We start from the raw sequence: 18823 nt of genomic DNA on the forward strand, positions 1-18823 counted from the left end.
CCTAGGAGAAACACCATGGAAAATGTGTCTAAACCTTACATTGAGTGGAAAATATGTCTAAACCTTATATTATAGCATGACTCATAAAGTTCAAAGGAAAAATTCACAGAATGGCAGCAAAAACGCTCACTTGTAACTGGTGTAGCTGGTTACCTAAGAATGATTATAGTCATCTCCCAAGAAACTGAAGCACTTCGTGTCACACAATCGTTTCAGCTTGTGCAAGCTACAAAACAGCACCACGTCTGCAGCTGTAGACATTCCTCATACTAGGGAGGCCTCCTCCACCCTTCCAAAAGAGCATGGACTAAGATGCCATAGAGTCATTAGGATAACAGGAGGTGGCTGAGGCAGGGATAACTCTGAGGAATGAAACAGAGTAGGACTTCCATGACCAAAGGAAAATGGTAATGATGTTGAGGCAGCAGCATGACACACTTTGGATTCAACCCTCTTCAAAAGAGAGAAAGGAATTTCTGAGAGGCACAGTGCTCCTCATGTGTTCTCCTTTCTACTTCTCTGCCAGTTCCACTCTCATCCCCCTCTGCCACGGCAACCCACTCTTCTGGGTTTATCCAGGATGTGTCCCCATCTGATGATGACTGCATAAGCACTCCTTCAAAAAGGGTGCAGCTTCTCAGGAAATCACTTGTTCTAGTGTTTGTCATGGAAGAGCTGGTAAGTTACAACAAGCTGACTGTAATGAGCATCAGCTGTTCCCTTGTCCAGTGAGCAGTGTTCCAGCTCAGCAGGCTCCTTCCTTTCAGCACCTTCAGTACAAGCCTCTCCTTTCCACTGAGGAATTTACTGACATGCTGAAACCAGAGGATGGCTGCCCTTCAGCTTGAGACATCTCTGACAGCAAGCTCTAAAAAGAATTGGATGGTTTGGATGGCCATGTTCAGATGCATTAACGAGATTTCACCTGCAGTACAGAATAAAGAGTTTTTTGAAGTTTCCTTTTTCCAGGACCTCCTAGGTGCTGAAAGAAGACAGCAGGGCTGGACCTACAGTGTTAAGCAATGTGAATAGGGCCCTAGTTAGCAGCTGTACTTGGTGGTAACTGTGTAAGCCAGGTCTTGTGATTTCACTGATTACTTTAGTATTATATCCCTACAAAGTATCCCAGCTTACTTGGGTTATTCTTTATATGGAGAAATGTGATGCAAGCCAAGTTTTATTGTTAAAAAGAAAACCAAGATGATCTGAGAATGTGCATTGTTCTAGGTAACCTCTGAATTCACTGCAAAATTCTATGGAATTCATTAAACAAAGTGAAAACTTGTTTTTTTTTTTTTTCCTTTTACATTATTCCCCCAGTCAACATTATACTCCTGCCAAGTGTGCATTTTCAGAAAAAAGGCATGGGGAATGGCTCTTTTTGCCAAGTATAACAGGCAAAGGGGAACTAAAGCCAGTAAACTTCAGCTTCTACCACTTAATACTTTTGTCAAGATTATTTGCTAACAGGTGCTATACCACTACCTCTGAGGTGACAACTCAGCAATCTGGTTTAGAAAAATCGAGTTCCCTCACAAAACGAAAACCTCTCGGGGGCAGCATTCTCCTTCAGCCTTTCCCTTTGTGCATTTCCACCCTCACCAACAGTTTAACACCCAGCCAAGCTCTCCCGAGCAGTTTTGGCTGCAGAACATCACTTGGCCCGGAGTTACACTGAGAAGGAGGAGGAGGCCAGCGGCCCAACCACCTTCCCCACGCGGCGTCAGGCAGCCCCGGCGCAGGAATGCCTCCTGGCAGTGGCCCATCCACCGCAGGGTAAGAGGCTGAGGAGGAACGGAGCAGTTGCGAGGCGCGAGGGTTACTCCCGCAGCAATAGCGGCTCCCGCCCCGCCTGTGGGGGCGCGCGCAGGGGCGGCTCCTCCCCGCGCGCAGCCGAGCGCCCAATCATCGATCGTGGCCGGGCCACCGCGCGGCTCGCAGAGACAGCGATCGGGGGCGTGCCGCGAGCCCCGGAGGCGGGGCCAGGGCCGGGCTGAGGCGGTGCCGCGACAACCAAAACAACGGCCCGGCCCGGCAGCCCTTGCGCCCGCGGCCCGCCGCCACCTTCTCCGCCGCCGCTGCTCGGCGGGGTCCGCTCGGGGCGCGAGGTGGGCGCGGAGACCCCCCCGCTCCCGCTGCCTCCGCCATGAAGCTCCGCGTACGGCTGCAGAAGCGAACGGCGGCCCTGGAGGTGCAGGGGGCGGAGCCAACGCTGGGGGAGCTGCGCGCGCAGCTCCGCTTGGCCCTGCTGCCCGCCTGGGGGTACAGGTAGCGAGCGGAGCGAACCATCGCGAGGGGTGTCGGGGTGGGGGGGAGGCGATGCCGGCGCCGCCCGTGCGCGGCCCGGGCCGGCCAGGCCGTACCATGCGGTGCGGGGGGAGGGAGCAGGCCCGGGGCTGTGGTGCTGCCCCCTGCGGGGCGGGCGCGGCGCTGCCGGCGGCACCGCCCGGGCCCGGAGCGCCTGGCGGGGATTGACAGCGCGACCGGCCGCCCTGCTCTTGCAGGGCCTGGGCTCGGGCTGCGCCCGCCTGGGCACTGCGGAGCGGGAAGGCAGAACTCTGCGAGTGCTGAGCTGCCAAATGCGGGTTGCAGCACGGTCAGAGCTGACTGAGACTTCTGCGCGGCGCTTAAGTTACAAAATGCTGTAGCGTCTCAGTTTTAGGCTTCTCTGAGGCTTCCTGGAGAATCTCGGTTTAAGTTTCATAAACAATTTAACTGAAGAACTCCCGGCATCCTCCGCAGAAAAATGAATCGCCTGTAAAAGGGGAGCGTTTTCTGATGTTGGCTGAAGGGTTTGTGTCACAAACCTTTAATTAGGTCCGACGTGCTGGTGTTTCACTGGTGATTCACACAGTAGCGTGGGCAGGAGGGATCTGAAGTTACTGCTTGTCTTGCCGCAGTGGGTGTATTTTTTAGCTGCTTCCCTGCTAACCAGTTTCATTTCTGGGGTTTTTTTTTGGCCTGAAGCATCTTACCTGATTACCCTCATTTGCAACTAGCATTCTACAGGACACCTGCTGATCATTGAAATGGTTTAGCTTGAGGAGACAGCAAGTTGGTTGAGTCTTCAATACTATTTATTTTTAAATAATCCGAGGCAGTAGTTTATGTAGATCTTGTTTTCCTAGCTGTGATACTGTGATATTTTGAAGGGCATTTGTTGCTTTCCTTCATAACTGTTTTGTGAGCAATTTCTGTAAATGAAGTTTTATTTACCAAGCAGCTATAGCAACTTAAAATGTACTTGGTGATAAACATAGGGGAAATAATTTCATATAATCTTTTTTCCCCTCACTATTTCTTTAACATATAGGTAATTAATAATGGATTAAGTCCCATGGCACAATACTGTTGTAATATGCACTATGCATTTCTAGTTGTAGAATCAGAGTCATTGAGGTTGGACAAGATCATCAAGTCCAATCTTTGACCAATCACCACCAGGTCAACTACACTGTAGCACCAATTGCCAAGTCGAGTGTGTGGCTATCCAAGTGCAGCCACCCATGTTTCCTTACTGTTTTTTTAAAAACTATTTTGCAGTTCTGATACCGCGTTTTCAATAACATTGAACAGAAAAGATGCTCTCACAGAGGATCAGAAGACCTTAGCTGCATATGGCATTGTTTCTGGAGATTTGATATGCTTGTTACTAGAAGAGCCAGATGGACAATCCAGCCTACCTCCTCCTCCTCCTTCTGCTCCACCCTCACTTCAGAATGGTCATGAGCCGTCCACCTTGACCCCCAACATAAGTCAGGCCAACAGTCCAAAAGAAAAAGGGCAGAATGAGCAATCTAACAATGAGAGGGCTCAGGTGGAAGTTCAAGAGAGTGATGAGAGGGTAAGTACACAATAATTTTACTGTACAGCTCAAGGCAAAAAAGAAGGTATCCTGTTGTGTCAGTAACTGTACTATATAGGACTGAAGTGGAAAATTCTTATTTCTTAAGAATATTTGGCTCCTTACACTTGTCTGATATGTGCTCAGTTATTTGAATGGAAATTTGTCTCTATTCATTGTATGTTACTGTGGCACAGAGCTAGTTCAGAGAGCCCAGAGTTTTTCAGGTTTACAGGAGTAAATGTTTTTGCTGGAACATGCACTTAAGGAAGTTAGGATTATGTTTCTTTCCTGCCTCAGCACTAACTTCTGATTCTAGATTGGAGCAGATGCAACAGGCAGTGTCAAAGAAAGGCTCTTTTTTACCCCCTTTCCTGACCCTCACTTTAGGTAAATCTGCATAAAGTTTTCATTCTGCTTTTTCAAAATAATGTGTCTGTGTGTAGTTTTGTCATTTAATTAATAACATGCCATGATTTAGAAGAAAAGAAGTTACAATGACACCACAGTCCTCAGGTGGCAGCAGGTGCACTCCACTGATTGGTTTTTTTTTTCCCCCCTTACTGCTGTTTAGGCTTGTTGTGTTTGTTGGCAGCCCAGGTTACCATTTTGGTTGCTTGCCATGCATATTGGCTAAGTTGAAATAAATGGTGATTCTGTACTGATTAAATTATTCCTGAATATGTTGCAAAAATTCCGACGAAGGTTTAATATATTATCATCACTTTGTCTTCAGTATATGCAATAAAATGACAGACCCTTTCATGAAGGGTTTACATTGTAAAGATTAAAAAACCCAAAGGCTACATATATAATCTCAGTTCTCGTGGAGTGCTAGAAAATGGAGGTGTAAGGAATTTGTACAACTCGTATGGGAAATCAGGCTGGAATAAGCAGATGTATAAAGTTGATATATATATAGAGGTGTAGTTTTCTGAAAAAAAGTATGTTTTGCTTTCTCCTGAAGGCAGGATCCAGTCTAGAATTTTCTTCTGGATTAGTCCCAGAGGATGCTGACCTGGAAGAAGGTACAGGTTCCTATCCCTCCGAACCCATGCTGTGCAGTGAAGCTGCTGATGGTGAAATACCCCATTCATTAGAGGTGCTCTACCTTTCTGCTGAGTGTACCAGTGCCACAGATGCCTTGATCGTTCTGGTTCATCTTCTCATGATGGAGACAGGCTATGTACCTCAGGTAGGTAGATGCAGCACCAAACAGAAATTTCTGGGTCAGTGTGGGGAAGCTGTGGAATGTACAAGATGCATCTGAGGATCTGCTTCTGCCTTTGTATGTCAGTTGGCTGCAGGGGCTGCTGCAGGATCAGCTTCTCAAAATTCCCTGACCAGAAAGTCTTCAGGTCAAAGACTGGAGCAGCTTCTGGGGGTGGAAGAAGAGGCCTGTCCTTGTGTTTCTTTTGGTCCTCAGCCTCACTAGGACCCAGCTGAACCTCCTGTTTCTGCCTTATTCTGTAGAGCATGTGCAGATGTTCTTAGGCTGTAGCACTTCCCCAAAGTAGTGCCTTAAGTGTTGGTGTCATCTCAATGATACCCTGTCAAGTGGTGCTTAATGAGGCCTAGGTCTGCCAAAAAACTGTCTCTAATTCCATGTTCACCTAAGTGTCAAGTTTGGCCTCGGTTTTACTAATCTACAGAGGTATCATACTTGAACACCTATGGCAGTACATCTGTACAATGTATGGGTTCACTTTTTCCCTTTGCATTTTATGTTTACTAATACGTGGCTGAATGTGGAGAAAAATACTTGGTCTGAGGCGGTTGTTTAAATTCCCATCTTTTTTCTTGCAGTGAGGCTGACTAAGCACATGTAGGTGTCTGGTTGACCAATGCCAATTTGAAAAATCTGCTGAGTTCATTGCATCCCCATAATGTGAAATACTGTGTAAAGAATACGTTTGCCACTGGGAATAAAGTTTGTTTATGGCAGTGAGCAGGCTTGGAGGTAGGGAAGATGAATGCTGTGCATATTTAAGAGGAAAAAAAGAATATACTTGTGGTTAGATTGTATCCTCCTCTAATATTCCATATGAGCTATTTCATACTGAAATTGAAAGCAAACCTGTTAGTTCACTCAGGTTTTCTAATTAACTTAAAACTGTGGTTCTTAACGCCCTATCAGATACTGTAAGTTCACAGAAAAGGTGCAGTAGCTTTTTTTTTGAACAGCAAATTGACTATGTGCAGGAGTTGTCAGAATGCTGGAATGGATGACAGGATGAGGTATGTGTCTCAAAGAAGTAGGTGTGAGTGCTCACTGGACAGGACAAAAGTTACTGAACTTCACTTAGATGTGCTGTTAGTTTTGGGGAAAACGTGTGTAATCATATATATTCATAATCACTGTGTCATTAGGGCTGACCTAAGAGTTGAATTGCAAACATCATTCTGCCATTTCCTAACTTCTAATCGTTTTCTCACCCCTCAGCACTGGTGCATTGCAGAAGTATGACAGTGAGTTTGTGATCTCTTTACATTTGTAGGGGATAGAAGCCAAGGCAGTCTCTATGCCAGAGAAATGGAGAGGGAATGGTGTTTATAAGCTACAGTACACACATCCCCTTTGTGGAGAAGGTTCTGCTGGTTTGACCTGTGTGCCTCTGGGAGATCTTATTGCTATTAATGGTAAGTAAGTCAAGTCTTCATCCTGGATGCACATTCCGAAGTATCACCATTGTTTGGGAAGAGAAAAGTTAAGTGTGCTTTTGTGTGTTTTGAACTGCACCTTTGTTGCTTGAGTTGCTGAGGTGCAGGAGATGCCACTTCCTGATGCTGAATACTCTTGGCATTTCCAGTCTCTGTGTTAACTGTTTCTTTCCCTCTTGTTGTAACAGATTAATAATCCTTATGAGATTCAGCTGGTCTTTTCATTGCAATATTGTAGAGTTATGTTTGTTGTCACATTTCATAGGAACTTCGGTACACATTGCCAGACGTGAAGGAAGTAGATTTACTTCAGCTACAATGTTTTGGCTTCTTTTATGTTTTTTGCAAGACTTAGAACTTCCAGACTATGTATTATGTCAGTAATGAAGTGGTCTTAGTTGTCTCTCTGTGTTTTAACTTTTGAAATGTCTTTCTTTTTTATATTTGTAGCAACATTAAAAATCAACGAAGAGATTAAAAGTGTTAAGAGAATCCAGCTATTGCCATCATCCTTTATTTGCTTTCAGGACCCAGGTATGCCTGAGCTATGGTCTCATTGTAGTAAACTGAGAAGTAAAGAAGGGACACAGTGGGTAAGAATATGCTTTAGTAGGGCATCAAATAGGTGCAGAATAGCAAAAAAGAATAAAAATGTGGTTACCATTTAGGTTAGTCATAACTTTGTGGTAAAAGGAATTCAGAGTGTAGCCATTTACTCACACTTTGTTGTTAGCACAAATTGTATTTCTTAGATTAACAGTGTAAGAACCTTGAGAAGCTCAGTTTATCCTTTGGCCCATATGCCTGTTATTTATGAGGTCCTAGGCATATGTGGGAATCTCTGGGACAGCAGTGCTGGGTGATATCCCCTTTCTGCCTGGCAGCCCAGGACTTCAGAGGCTGATGGTGCCTACATTCCTGTTGTAGAACTGTGGTTGTTAAATTCTTTTTGTTAGAAAACCTGTGCTGACCACGTAGGTTTCTTCAGAGTGCCAGAGTTAGAGGGAAAATTAAGGTGAGGGAGGAGAGAAGGGCAGATGCATGTAGATCTTTGTGAACACAGACCTGACCTTCCTTATATTCTCTGAAGGATATGAATTGCTTTATCGGCAGGCCAGGCTGACTCAATTTCCTGTGTTCTGTGTAGAAGTCTAATTGAAGGGTTGTAGAAGAACTGAGTGCTGAAATGTGTTCCAGTATAACAGTGAAGTCTTGCTCCTCTTTCTTCAGAGAATAGAATGGAAGAATACTTCTGTCAGAGAAATGAGGCTTGCAGGCTTTTAGAACATAGGTTTATGTTAGGCAGGAGCTTTGAAATCTGACAAAGGAAGCTCTGACAGTTTGGGAGTCAGTTTGTTTCCAGACAAATCAAGTCTTTCCCTTAAATGTGCCTTTTAAGGCCGAAGGGAAAGCTTAGCCTGACCATGGAACTGATCTCTGCTTTATCAATGTCTGTGTTGCAGGGTAGTTACACTCTAGCTGCAGAGCTGCTTCTATCAAGATCACAAGCAGATTAAAGTTGTGCTAATAAGAAAACTGTAACTCTTATATAATTTTTGCATTTTAACCTCTTGAAATTAAGCTTTTTCTCTCTCTTCTTTCATAGAGAAGGTTGCAGGTGTTTACAAAGACCTTCAGAAATTATCCCGTCTCTTTAAAGACCAGCTGGTTTACTCTCTCCTGGCTGCTGCCCGACAAGGTGAGAGGAAGTATGATGGTACTTGATTTTTGATGATGGAAGGAAGGGAATCAATCTAAAGCCTTGAAGGAAGAGTGTTAGAAACAGCTGTTCAGTGATAGGCATATAAGCAGTAAGCATAAAATAAAGTATACATACCAAAGGAATCATGTTAATCTTTGTAACTCCAAAAACATTAATATAATTCTGGTTTTAATTTTTGATTGCTCTAGTCTCACTTCAGAGATGGAAATGGAGTGGCTTTTTTCCATGCATAATGATGAGGAAATCCTGCCTCAATAATTTTGTATCAGCAGTTCTGTAGTTTTGATCTATTTCTTTGTCAAAACAGAAAAAATTATTTAGCATCATGTTTGGAAGTCTGACCTCAGGAATGATCTTGTTAGGAACTGGTCATTGAGGTTTTGGAACGGACAGTAGGAAGTAATCTAAGCTGGTGTCTGTGAAGCAGTGGGAAACCAGGCTTTCTCTGCATAGTTAAAAAGTGCCATCAAAGGTCTCAGCTTTGTATTCTGAAGACAATGGAATTCCCTCTGGACTTCAGTGCATGAAGATTTTATGTGGAGCATGTGCTCTGTGTTTGTGGTTTTTGCAGCCTTATGAAATTGGGCAGGTCTTTTTTTCTTTACTTATTCCTTAGCTTTGTAACGTATAAGCGTAATATGGTGTGTGGAATGTTTCTTAGGCATAGTGCTCAGTATGAAGTGTCATTTGCCCTGTTTTATGCACCTCGTAAGTGCAGTTAGAGTTGCAAGAGGTCTGTTTTGCAAGGAGTCACATCACAGTAGTTGCTCAGAAAAGTGGTGTAACTGAGGCATCAAAGGGAGAGATTATAGTGTTCTTTCTTTCTTTTAAGGTCTTTAGAGATAGAAGATGTCCAAGTGATCTATAAGAAGATCTATAAGTGATGTCGAGTTTACTCTTTTTTCTGAACTTTCTTTCTCCTTTCTGTAGCTTTGAACTTGCCAGATGTGTTTGGCTTAGTGGTCCTTCCTCTTGAGCTCAAGCTTCGGATTTTCAGACTTCTGGATGTCCGTTCCCTCATCTCTCTCTCTGCTGTTTGCCGTGATCTCTACACAGCTTCCAATGACCAGCTTCTCTGGAGGTTTATGTACCTGCGGGACTTCCGAGGTAACGTCGAGGCACATCTCTTTTAATTACATTCTCATGTTAACAGAGGGATTAGTTCTGACAGGTTTTGGTAAGAGGCTTCTCAGGCAACCAGTAATGATATTGAAACACTGTGAATAAATGCAGTTGTTTGTGATCCTAATCAGTGCAGTTGGTCAGGTGTGATTCAGGTGGATGCAGAGTTTTCTGCCAAGGAAAATGGTTGGCAATCTTCTGAGCCATTACTGGTGCTCCACATGGTTCTTCCCATTGTGTGATGCTGGCTTTCCTTGTTTCCATCTGTTTCCTTTGCTACTGTAGTGCATTGGCTACTGCAGATATTAAGAAGTGGGGGGAAGATAACATTCCTGCTTCAATTTCTCACAAGAGAGTAAAGAAACAAAGGTAATCAAGGGAAGTTCTGTCAGCAGGCAAAGGCAGAAACAGTGTTTCTGAGATTTCTCTAATAACATTCGGAGATGATGCTTTACCTGGAATGGGTGTGCAAGTAGATTACCTATCAAATGGACATGGAGCTTTTAAGATGCATAATCTTTAGAAAAAGATGTATTGACCAAAAGTGTTTTTCCTATCTTGAGTATTTGAATTCTGATAAACTGCAGGTATCTGTGGCACAAGATCTGTTGCTTTTCTTAATTCTTTGCTTCTCTTTGTAGATCCTATTGCAAGGCCTCGTGACACAGACTGGAAAGAAGTAGGTGGCTTTTTTATATAATCTCTCTGAGATCAGTCTTAGTTTGGGAATTAAGTATAGACTTTGAGAGGCAGTAACTTTGAGTTAAAGTTTTAAAGTGTGGTGTTCTGTGTACGCATGTTGGTCAGACTAGCGGAAAGGAGCATCAGCAAGTTACATGGTGCGTGCTCAAACTGGGGGTTAGAGATCTTCCAAGGGTGCTGTGCCTGGCCTTTGGGGGGCAGGGGAGTTGCTGCTCTGGGTTTTCAGGCTGGTGAGGAGCACTTTTTTGAGAAGTGCTGTAAAACTGAATGCAGTTGCTGAAGCTGGAACACTTAGAGAGCTTTAAAATACTTTTTTTTTTTCTGTCTGCAGCTATACAAGAAAAAATTGAAACAGAAGAAGGAGGCCCTGAGATGGAGACACATGATGCTTCTGCCCCCTATACCTCATCCAATCCCCTTTCATCCCAACCCGTTCTATCCTAATCCCTTTCCACCCAACCCATTCCCATCAAATCCAATCTATCCTCCAATGATCATTGGGGGAGAATATGATGAGAGACCAGCACTTCCATATGTTGGAGACCCAATTAACTCACTCATTCCTGGCCAGGGAGAAGCACCAGGTCAGTTTCCTCCATTCAGACCACATTTTGACCCAATTGGCTCCCTGCCTGGAGCAAACCCTACGCTTCCAGGACGAGGTGGTCCCAGTGATAGGTTTCCACCTCGACCCAGCCGGGGCCGCCCCATGGACATTCGCCGTGCATTCATTTGATTGCTGCTTTTTCCTGCAGGGAGTTTTGTAGTTGCTGAGCTTGCTTTCTAACTGCAGGAAATTGCAAATCCCAGGCACTAACATCTGCCTTCAGATTGTGTCAAGAACATGCGTGCATGGTAATGTCCCAGCCACAGAGGCTGGGTTTGTTTTATGCTCTGGTAGTGCTGTACCACCTGGCACTTAAGGTCTGTTCCTCAAAGAGCTACAACTTAGAGCAGTTTGTTCTGCCGCCCTCCCTCCTTGCCCTTAATCGTCTGTGAAGTGCTACTTAGAGACCAGAATACCGGCCAAATCCTTATTGCATCAGATAAAGAGCACTTTAAATACAAACCCTCTTGTCTGTCTTATTTGAAGAGTTTTACTGAATTGCCAGGATTAAGGGTTTTGTGTAAAATCTGCCCGGCTAATTAATAATCTTTGTTAATAAAAAAGTTACCACATAGAACAGAATGCTGCCACTGTTATGGTAGATGTGTGTTCATGGAAATTTTTAAAGGTGGTGTTTCCTTTTTCCTTCAATATTTTATTAGGTAAAAAGCGTTTTTGTATTGTTAATGCACAAAGAGTACAGCAAAAGGATTTTCTTTACAATGGAAATATTAGAACACAAATTAATTGATTTTACAAACAATTGAGTAAAGTCATGCTACAGTGCAACTCAGAAGTCTAAGCAGAAGCAGAGCAGTTTTACAAAGAATCAGCAGCAAAACTTTTGACTTTGTCCTTGACTTTGCAAATAAGGATCTGTAGTACGTGACTGCATTTACTGTGTTTGAACTAAAAGTGGTGTGAAAATACATCTTTTCTCCCCATCTGACATACTTAAAGTATTAAATAGGCTGACCTGGTTGCAGTGGGAATGGGATCACAACAACATGAGAAGCAGAATGAATTCTGATTTCCATAAATTCCATTTAATTCCATTACTTAAGTATCACATGATTTCTTACCAAAACAAAATGTGTCATAGCATGTTATGAGCACCTTTCAAGTGTTGTCTTATTAACTAATGAGCAGCTAACAAGACCACTTTCAAAGTTTCCTGATGAGACCTGCAAGCTGATGCTGGAGCTCAATTAAAGGAAGACTGGAATGACTAAACTTTACTAGAACTTTTAATTTCTTATGTATTTTTTAAGATGATTGATCTCAGTGTTTCTATAAATGTGAATGGTACTAATGAGACTGTTGTGACAACTGATACTATTTTCTAAAACTTTTCTGAAATTCCAGCTGTGGAAATGGAATGACATTTCCTGTTAAATACAAGCTATTTAATCAGTAATACTTATGTGCTTTTTCAGGTGAGATTTCAGTGGTTCATCTTCTTGTTTTGTATAAAATCAGCTGACTTCAGTAAGGTCAGGGAGTTTTGCCAGTGGAAGTAAAATATAATACTTTATTTTGCTGTCAAAAGTTGTATTGTTTCTTTCTTCCTTTCCTACTTCACAGGGATAGTTTTACTTCACTACTAAGATTAGCCTTAACTTTTAACATTTGCCTTCAGTGGTTGAATTTTGTTCCAAAAGCATTTTCACCAGTGAAATGTATAGTCAGATCTCTTAGAGTTTGCAGCAATTCTTTATATTCCACTGACTATAAAAAGGAAAAGGGAAATCTACACTGTATTGGTCTTGCACCATTTTGTCCTTGTGATGATGAGTGCTTCAGCAATGCATAAATAATATTCAGATAAGGTTATATAGCTTTAACTGATGAAATAATTTGTAACTTACCCATTTCCATTGTTTCCAAGCTATTTCTGGGAACGGCGTTCACATACTGCGTGTGAGAAGTTAATTTTTGTGGTGCCAGTGGTACTCATATTGCCAATGCCTTGATGAAAGTCACATGGTTTGCCCTGCTGGCAAGCTGTGTGCTGCTCTGGAATTGGGACCTCTTTGCCATGAAGACAACATTCTGCCAAGCTGATGCCAGAGGTTCAATTTATCCTGGGTTTTGTCATTGAAATGTTTGTTTTTGAAGTAATGAACTCAGCCCTTTTACACATACACTGCTGAATGACCTGAAGATATTCCTTCCTTTTTTTATTGTCCATCACATTGCAGTAAAGGTGGTGTGAGCCAAAGATTAGGAAACCTGACTTAGCTGGAACTGTAAAGTTCCTTAAAGAGGAGTTCCTGTTATTCATAAAACAGGATATAGAGTGACTATCTCAGGACCAACAGTATAAAATTAGAAGAAAAAACAGAGGACATACTTGAAAATTAGCTGCTTGCTTTATTTGCCAGCTCCTAAGTGAAGTGTGTCATTGCTATTGCAAATGATAAAAGAGAAATCACAAAAGATGAAATGCCTTAAGATGAGGATTCCTTACCTATACTATTCATAATATCTAGCACTGTAAAGGTTGTTACTGAGTCACTTGGAAATGAGGAACTATTATCCTTGGCTTTTCTGTGTATTGTTTTATCTTATTCATGAAACTTCAAGCCAACCAGAGGAAGCAACTGAACCATACGTAAGGTGTAAGGTCTTACATACCTGCTTCTGATTGGTGCAAGACTGTAAAAGACCACTGCATTTACAAGTAGGACTGCTGTTCTTCTGGACCTTAGCTTGCCTGGGAATGTGTGTTCCATTCCTCTTGAAATACTACACCTAGCTATGAAAAAGTCAAGGTGTTCTTCAGTTTGTAGCTAAACACCAAAATGTGAACTAATTTTCTAGATGGTGGATATGGTTGGGTGCCATAGCTGTGTCACAGCTACTTGGGCTAGTCCCAAACACACAAACCTACTCATGTTTCCTGGCTTCCATGTGAAGAAAATTAAAGCAAATAGGACAAAAAAAATATCTTTGACCAGCTGCTCATTTTTCACATCTTGTGTGAGAAAGATCCCAAGCTGTGCTGTGGAGCTTGTGTGCCCTGTTATTCAAATGTATTTTCTCTTTACCAATATTTCTGTTGTTTTCTTACTGTCCCTGTGGTTATCTTTAGGTACTTAAATGCCTCTTGGGTATACCTTAATTTTCCATTCATATAAAAGGAGAATACCTCTTGTATTCCCTCTTCTCTTTTTCTAGAGTAGAGGGATTTTGGAGTAGAAAGCCAGCATCGAAGGCAATAACTTGAAGACAGGATGATGCATTTGTGAATCTCCTGCTACATCTAGTATGTGAGCATCATAGCTGTAGACTTGAAGTGTACTGTTGAGACAGTTACAGAACACAACAGATTCTTGTCAATCTAACTTTGGAAATCAACTCAGTGCTTTAAAGCACTTCTGTGAATAGAACTGAAGGTGCTTTTTCAGGAACTATGGACAAATTAAGCTGAGAGTGCCTGTTGCTTGTACTTGATGTTGCAACTTAAAGCTAGGCAGTGAGATGTAATTCTATTTGCTTGTCCCTTGAAAAGTGACAGCTGGGGAGCTGTAGGCAAATGAAGAGGTTGAGTCACTGTTCCTGTTTCTGTGGTCTGTCAGAAGACAGCCCTGCTGTGTTCAAATGCAGCCTCAGCAAATGACCCAGCAGTTGCACTTTCTGCGACGAACTGCTGTCGATTTATGGGGCCGTGTTGTACTTAGTCACCGTTCCTTTTTTGTGTATGCTGTGTTGGTGAGGGAATCATGGAGTTTCAGGGGATAAAGCAATTGATTCTTGCAGTAAACTTTCATTTCTGTCTGCATCTCTGGTGACCATTTAGTAGGTAAAGGCATAAACCATGCTGAGGGAAGTGTTACAGAAGGAAATCCTCTCCTGCCAGGGTTGTTTTACCTCTTCTCCATATAGTGAAGCCTGTTAATCAGCTTCTCTTGCCAGTGGGACACTGTTTGCTCAAGGCCATTTCTCACTCTTTTATTTCTCCTGGAGCCTGCAAAACAGCAGGGACTGGGGTTTTTTTTGCTCAGATGATGACATATATTTATGATGCTACATTGTAAACTGCTTATCAAACCCTGAAGGACAGCACAGAACTGAGGAAAACAAAACAAAACAGAAGACAAGCCATCAGAGAATAAGGTGGTTCTGTAATACTGAACTTGAGGTATAAATCATTGGTCCAGATGAGTCTCTTGAGGGACTTCCAATCTGGAAAAGCTATGCTGTTACTTGCCATTATATGTGCAAAGGCCTGCTCAGGGGAGGTCATACAAGGTCCAGATGACTTCATTGGAATTAGATGTTCATTACAGGTGCTATGCAGGAAGGATTTCCTTGTTTGGCTTTATTCCCACCAGTGAATCATAAGATCCAAGATGGCAAATGCAGCTGTTGCTTTTGCTGCTTTGGGGATCTCCTTGTTTAAGGGACAGCAAAGATCTGGGCCATTGGCTCAAATACTTTTTTAACTTACTGACATTCCTGGGTATTCCTAAGTATCATCATGGTGAAGTTGCCAAGGGAAGGAGAAAGCCAAGTCTAGCCTCAAAGCTGAGGAGGTGGGATGAGGGCTGGCACCTGCATTAGGTGTGTTCGAAACAGAGCTCCCAGGGTGCAAGGGTAGGCTCTCAGTGGGTATAAATAGCTATAAATATGTAGATTTACCCAGGGTGAGTTTTTCAATTATGAATACAGCTTGTGTGGGGTTTATCATGTCCCAGTTCCAGTAAATGTGCACAGACACAGCTTTGTTCAGTATTGCTGGCTTAGAGGAAAAGTGCACCAGCAAAGATCCATCTCTGTCTTCTCTGGAAGAATAGTTCTTGTGAGTGATCGGGGGGAACTAATACTGGTTGTTACCTGCTTGGGACAATCCCATACATGCCCTTCTGTGGCTTGGTGTCTCAGGAAGGACCCAGGTCATCTTATTTGTGAAGTACAGTTTTCCAGTTCTGTTGCAAGTTTGTCACCTTGCATTCATTTTGCATTCACCCCAGCAAAGTCAGTGGGAATTCAAGGCAGGAGACAGGATTTCACTCCATCTCTCTGTCCATTCAATATTATGGAACACTCAGCACACAGCTATGTGCACTTCATCAGCTCTGCTATTAATTAAGCATGTTCCTGAGGGACATAGACAGCCAGATGTGACCAAGTCACCAAATGCTTGGAGTTTAGCTGGGTTTTGTCTGGAATTTGTGTGAACTGTGAATGTGAATGTGAACTCTGGTGCTTTCAGGGGCAGGGGAAGACATTGGTTTTTTTGTGTGGAAGACCCATTTCTTAGGTTATTTTTGAGCTAAGGCTACAGGGTTAGAACATGACATTTTTCTCTCAGAACTTGGGAATCATGCGCAGGGGACATAAATGCAAGGCATGAAACAGAGATGTTGTATCTGCTGTGATCAGAGTGATCTGGAACAAAGCAGCAGTCCATCTGGGTGATCTGCTTGTGTGATCTTTGGTGCTTACTGATGCCTGGTACCGTATTTACCTTGAATGCAGTTTTGCTCTGAAAAGTGACCTTTTATGAAGTTGGTATAATGAAATTCCACAGTTCACTGGATGCTCAAACATGCTCACTTTGTTGGTCAATGGATACTTATTCTTGACTCTGCCTTTGCACATGTGTTTCCGAAAGAAGCCTAATTTTTTTTAGCTTGTCCTTAACAAGAATTCGGTAATTGGAAGTTAACAATTGTATTGACTATATACAAATCAAAATAAAACCCAGTTTGCACTGTCATAACTGTGTTGACTCCACAGGGGTTAGCAAGAGTAAAATTTGCTTTACACTTCAGTCATTTGAACAGATGTGATTCTGATTATGCACAAAACCCAATGAAATAGTGACACTTTTATACAGTCACTTTTCAGACCGTTATTTGAGTATTTTCTTTGTATTAAAACAACTATAGTTTTCTAAATTCCTTTTACCCAGGTGTTAGTTGTAAATTGCTGGGTTCACTGAGTGTATTCCAGGATGACATCAGGTGTGACATTAATGTAGAGTGAGGGCTGACAAAAGCACAGATCCAGCTGCAGGACTGTTAATCAGAAAACAGGCTAGCAAATGATTTCCTCAGGTTGCGGATGGTCTCAGCTTTTGCTTCATCTTCAGTGGCATTTCCTCGCTGAGATGACTCAGATATGCTGAAGCTGTTTGTCAGGGACTGCGATTTGCTGAAAGGGAAAACAGAGTTCAGTCTCAGCAGGAGAAAGAGGGAATTCAAAGCTGGTTACTCATGGTTTGTGTTTAATTACACAGACAAATGCAAGGATAAAAGGAGAGGTTTTCACAGAATATCCGTGTGCTTAGACATCCAGGAATGGGAGAGGTAGGACGGAATGGGGCACGGGCAAGTGGCTCAGTCAAAACTGGTGTCAGTGAAAACATCTGACTAGAAGTATGCACTTGCCATTTGGTGAGGCTGTTGTGAGAAACCCTTAAGTAATTTCACTACTAATACAGAAGAATGGATTAATATTAGGGGTCACCTGTCTCTCATGAGCCTTACCAGGAATGATGGTCTTGGCCTTTCAGCTGTGAGAGCACCAGAGGTTGGGTAAATCGGTATCCAGATCCCCTTCAATGTGTGCTGTTTCCTGCCCTCCCCAGCCTGTCTGCTCTGACTGTAAACTCTCTAATGCAGATCTATGGGTTGACCACACTGCTCCTGCTGGCTGTGTAACTGCTAGTGGTCAAGTTCAGATCAGGACTATGCTTTTGAAGAAAATGTCCCTATTTTCTCTGCTACCATCCTTAGTTTCTTCTGATCAGTAATAGGTATCCAGCACAAAACAAGACTGAAAAAAGTATCTGAAATATGTATAGTGTGGTGACTGCATCCTTAGCACCAACATTTTGATCCTTAAGTACACCTCACTTAGTTTGCCTCGCTAATGTAAACATGATCACTGAAAGCCTTTTCTAGACCATCACTCCTCTGCTTCTCAGAAATTGTCTTCATCTTTCTAGCCTATGTTTTGTTTTGGCCTGTTGATACCAATTTGCTTGTGTTAACTTCTTGTCAGCATCAGACCTTTTTTCAGTCAGTTTTCCTGCCATGGTGCCAGCTAGATATTCTCCACAAAGGGTGACAACAAAAGCTGCTTCCAAAGATCCATAACAGTTCAGCAGTGTGCTGTGCTCCAGAAGAGTGCTTCCCCACACAGTCACTATCTGGAATTTTATATACACTAATAGGGCCACTTTCACTTCCCTCTGTCTTCCCTGCCTTTTTGCTATGAAATGCAAAAAGAATCTTTGTGGCTGCTACACTTAGGAAATAGTGAAGGAATAAAGACACCCTGCTGGGAAGGCAGTGGCTGTGTTGATATGGCCAGGGTAGAACACACTATTAACAGTGAGCACATGAACAAGAGAAGAGTGTGAAATCTTTGTGATGTCAAATACAACCTGTTCTTCCTGACAACAGGTCACTGGTGGGCTTTTATGGGAAGGGATACATTTACCTCTGAAGTCACTCACAATTGTGCAGGCCTTTGTTCCTGGGGACTGCTGCCTGACAACTGGTGATATGTTCTCCATGTCAGCTCAGGGTACTTTTTGGACAGGCTTATTCTGATATCTACAGATACTAGGAGTTTGTCAGACACTTACTTCAGGTGTGGGTGTGGGGTGGTTTGCTGCTTGGACATTTCTGTGGGGCTCGGCTGGCTGGGAGCCCGGCCTTGGGCAGGAGGCCTCGGCTGCTGTGGAGGGAACGCGCCTGCCTTGGAGGCCTGGACTGGAGAGGACCCAGTTGCTGACCGGACTTGCTGTGGAGATCCAGGTGACCTTTGCTGCTGAGGAGAAGTGGACTGGGGGCTCTGGGGCTGCTGTCCTTGAGGAGACAGCCGCTGCTGTGGGGGTGCGCTTGTTCGTGGAGGCTGAGATCCTTGTGGCTGGCGTGGTCCACCTGAAAGGGACATGTAGACATAAACGTGAGGAAATGCATGTGGTGGGCAACAAGCACAGAGCATCTCTATGGAAGGATGGGTTTTGCTAAGAAGAAAGACTCCTCATAGTAGCTTCATGGAGAAGAATATGGCAAATTCTCTCTTACAGGCCTAAAATTGGTCTCATGCCCTCCTCTCTAGAGTTGTCCATTTCTCTACCTTCTTCAGCAATACAGAAGTCCCTCCACTCTCCCCAAAGGGAGTCACTTCAACCTGCCTTGCC

The 18823-nt window shown here is 43.2% G+C and overlaps 2 protein-coding genes across 4 annotated transcripts in view; one reads left to right on the forward strand and one right to left on the reverse strand.

Moving 5' to 3' along the window:
* Nucleotides 1–1957: 1957 nt before the first annotated feature.
* LOC131573267 (F-box only protein 7-like) lies at nt 1958–12207 on the forward strand. 2 transcript variants are annotated; one of them, XM_058827053.1, is made up of 9 exons: nt 1958–2268; nt 3544–3844; nt 4812–5039; nt 6343–6484; nt 6956–7039; nt 8112–8204; nt 9159–9335; nt 9992–10029; nt 10384–12207. In XM_058827053.1, exons 1-9 carry the CDS (start codon nt 2147–2149, stop codon nt 10786–10788), a joined length of 1590 nt encoding a protein of 529 aa, XP_058683036.1. In that variant the 5' UTR covers nt 1958–2146; the 3' UTR covers nt 10789–12207. The 2 variants fall into 2 exon arrangements, with proteins under 2 accessions (XP_058683036.1, XP_058683037.1); XM_058827054.1 differs by having other exon boundaries at nt 3577–3844.
* A 4374-nt stretch (nt 12208–16581) lies between these two features.
* LOC131593057 (synapsin-3-like) overlaps nt 16582–18823 on the reverse strand; it is a 164486-nt gene continuing 162244 nt past the window's right edge. For both annotated transcript variants that reach the window (XM_058865246.1, XM_058865248.1), the window contains 2 exons: nt 18263–18560; nt 16582–16821 (listed from right to left, as the gene is read on the reverse strand). In XM_058865246.1, the coding sequence (XP_058721229.1) occupies nt 16689–16821; nt 18263–18560 (431 nt within the window). In that variant the 3' untranslated portion in view covers nt 16582–16688. The remainder of the gene's footprint in view (nt 16822–18262; nt 18561–18823) is intronic.

This window comes from Poecile atricapillus, chromosome Z, assembly GCF_030490865.1.
Source record: "Poecile atricapillus isolate bPoeAtr1 chromosome Z, bPoeAtr1.hap1, whole genome shotgun sequence".
NCBI lineage: Eukaryota > Metazoa > Chordata > Aves > Passeriformes > Paridae > Poecile > Poecile atricapillus.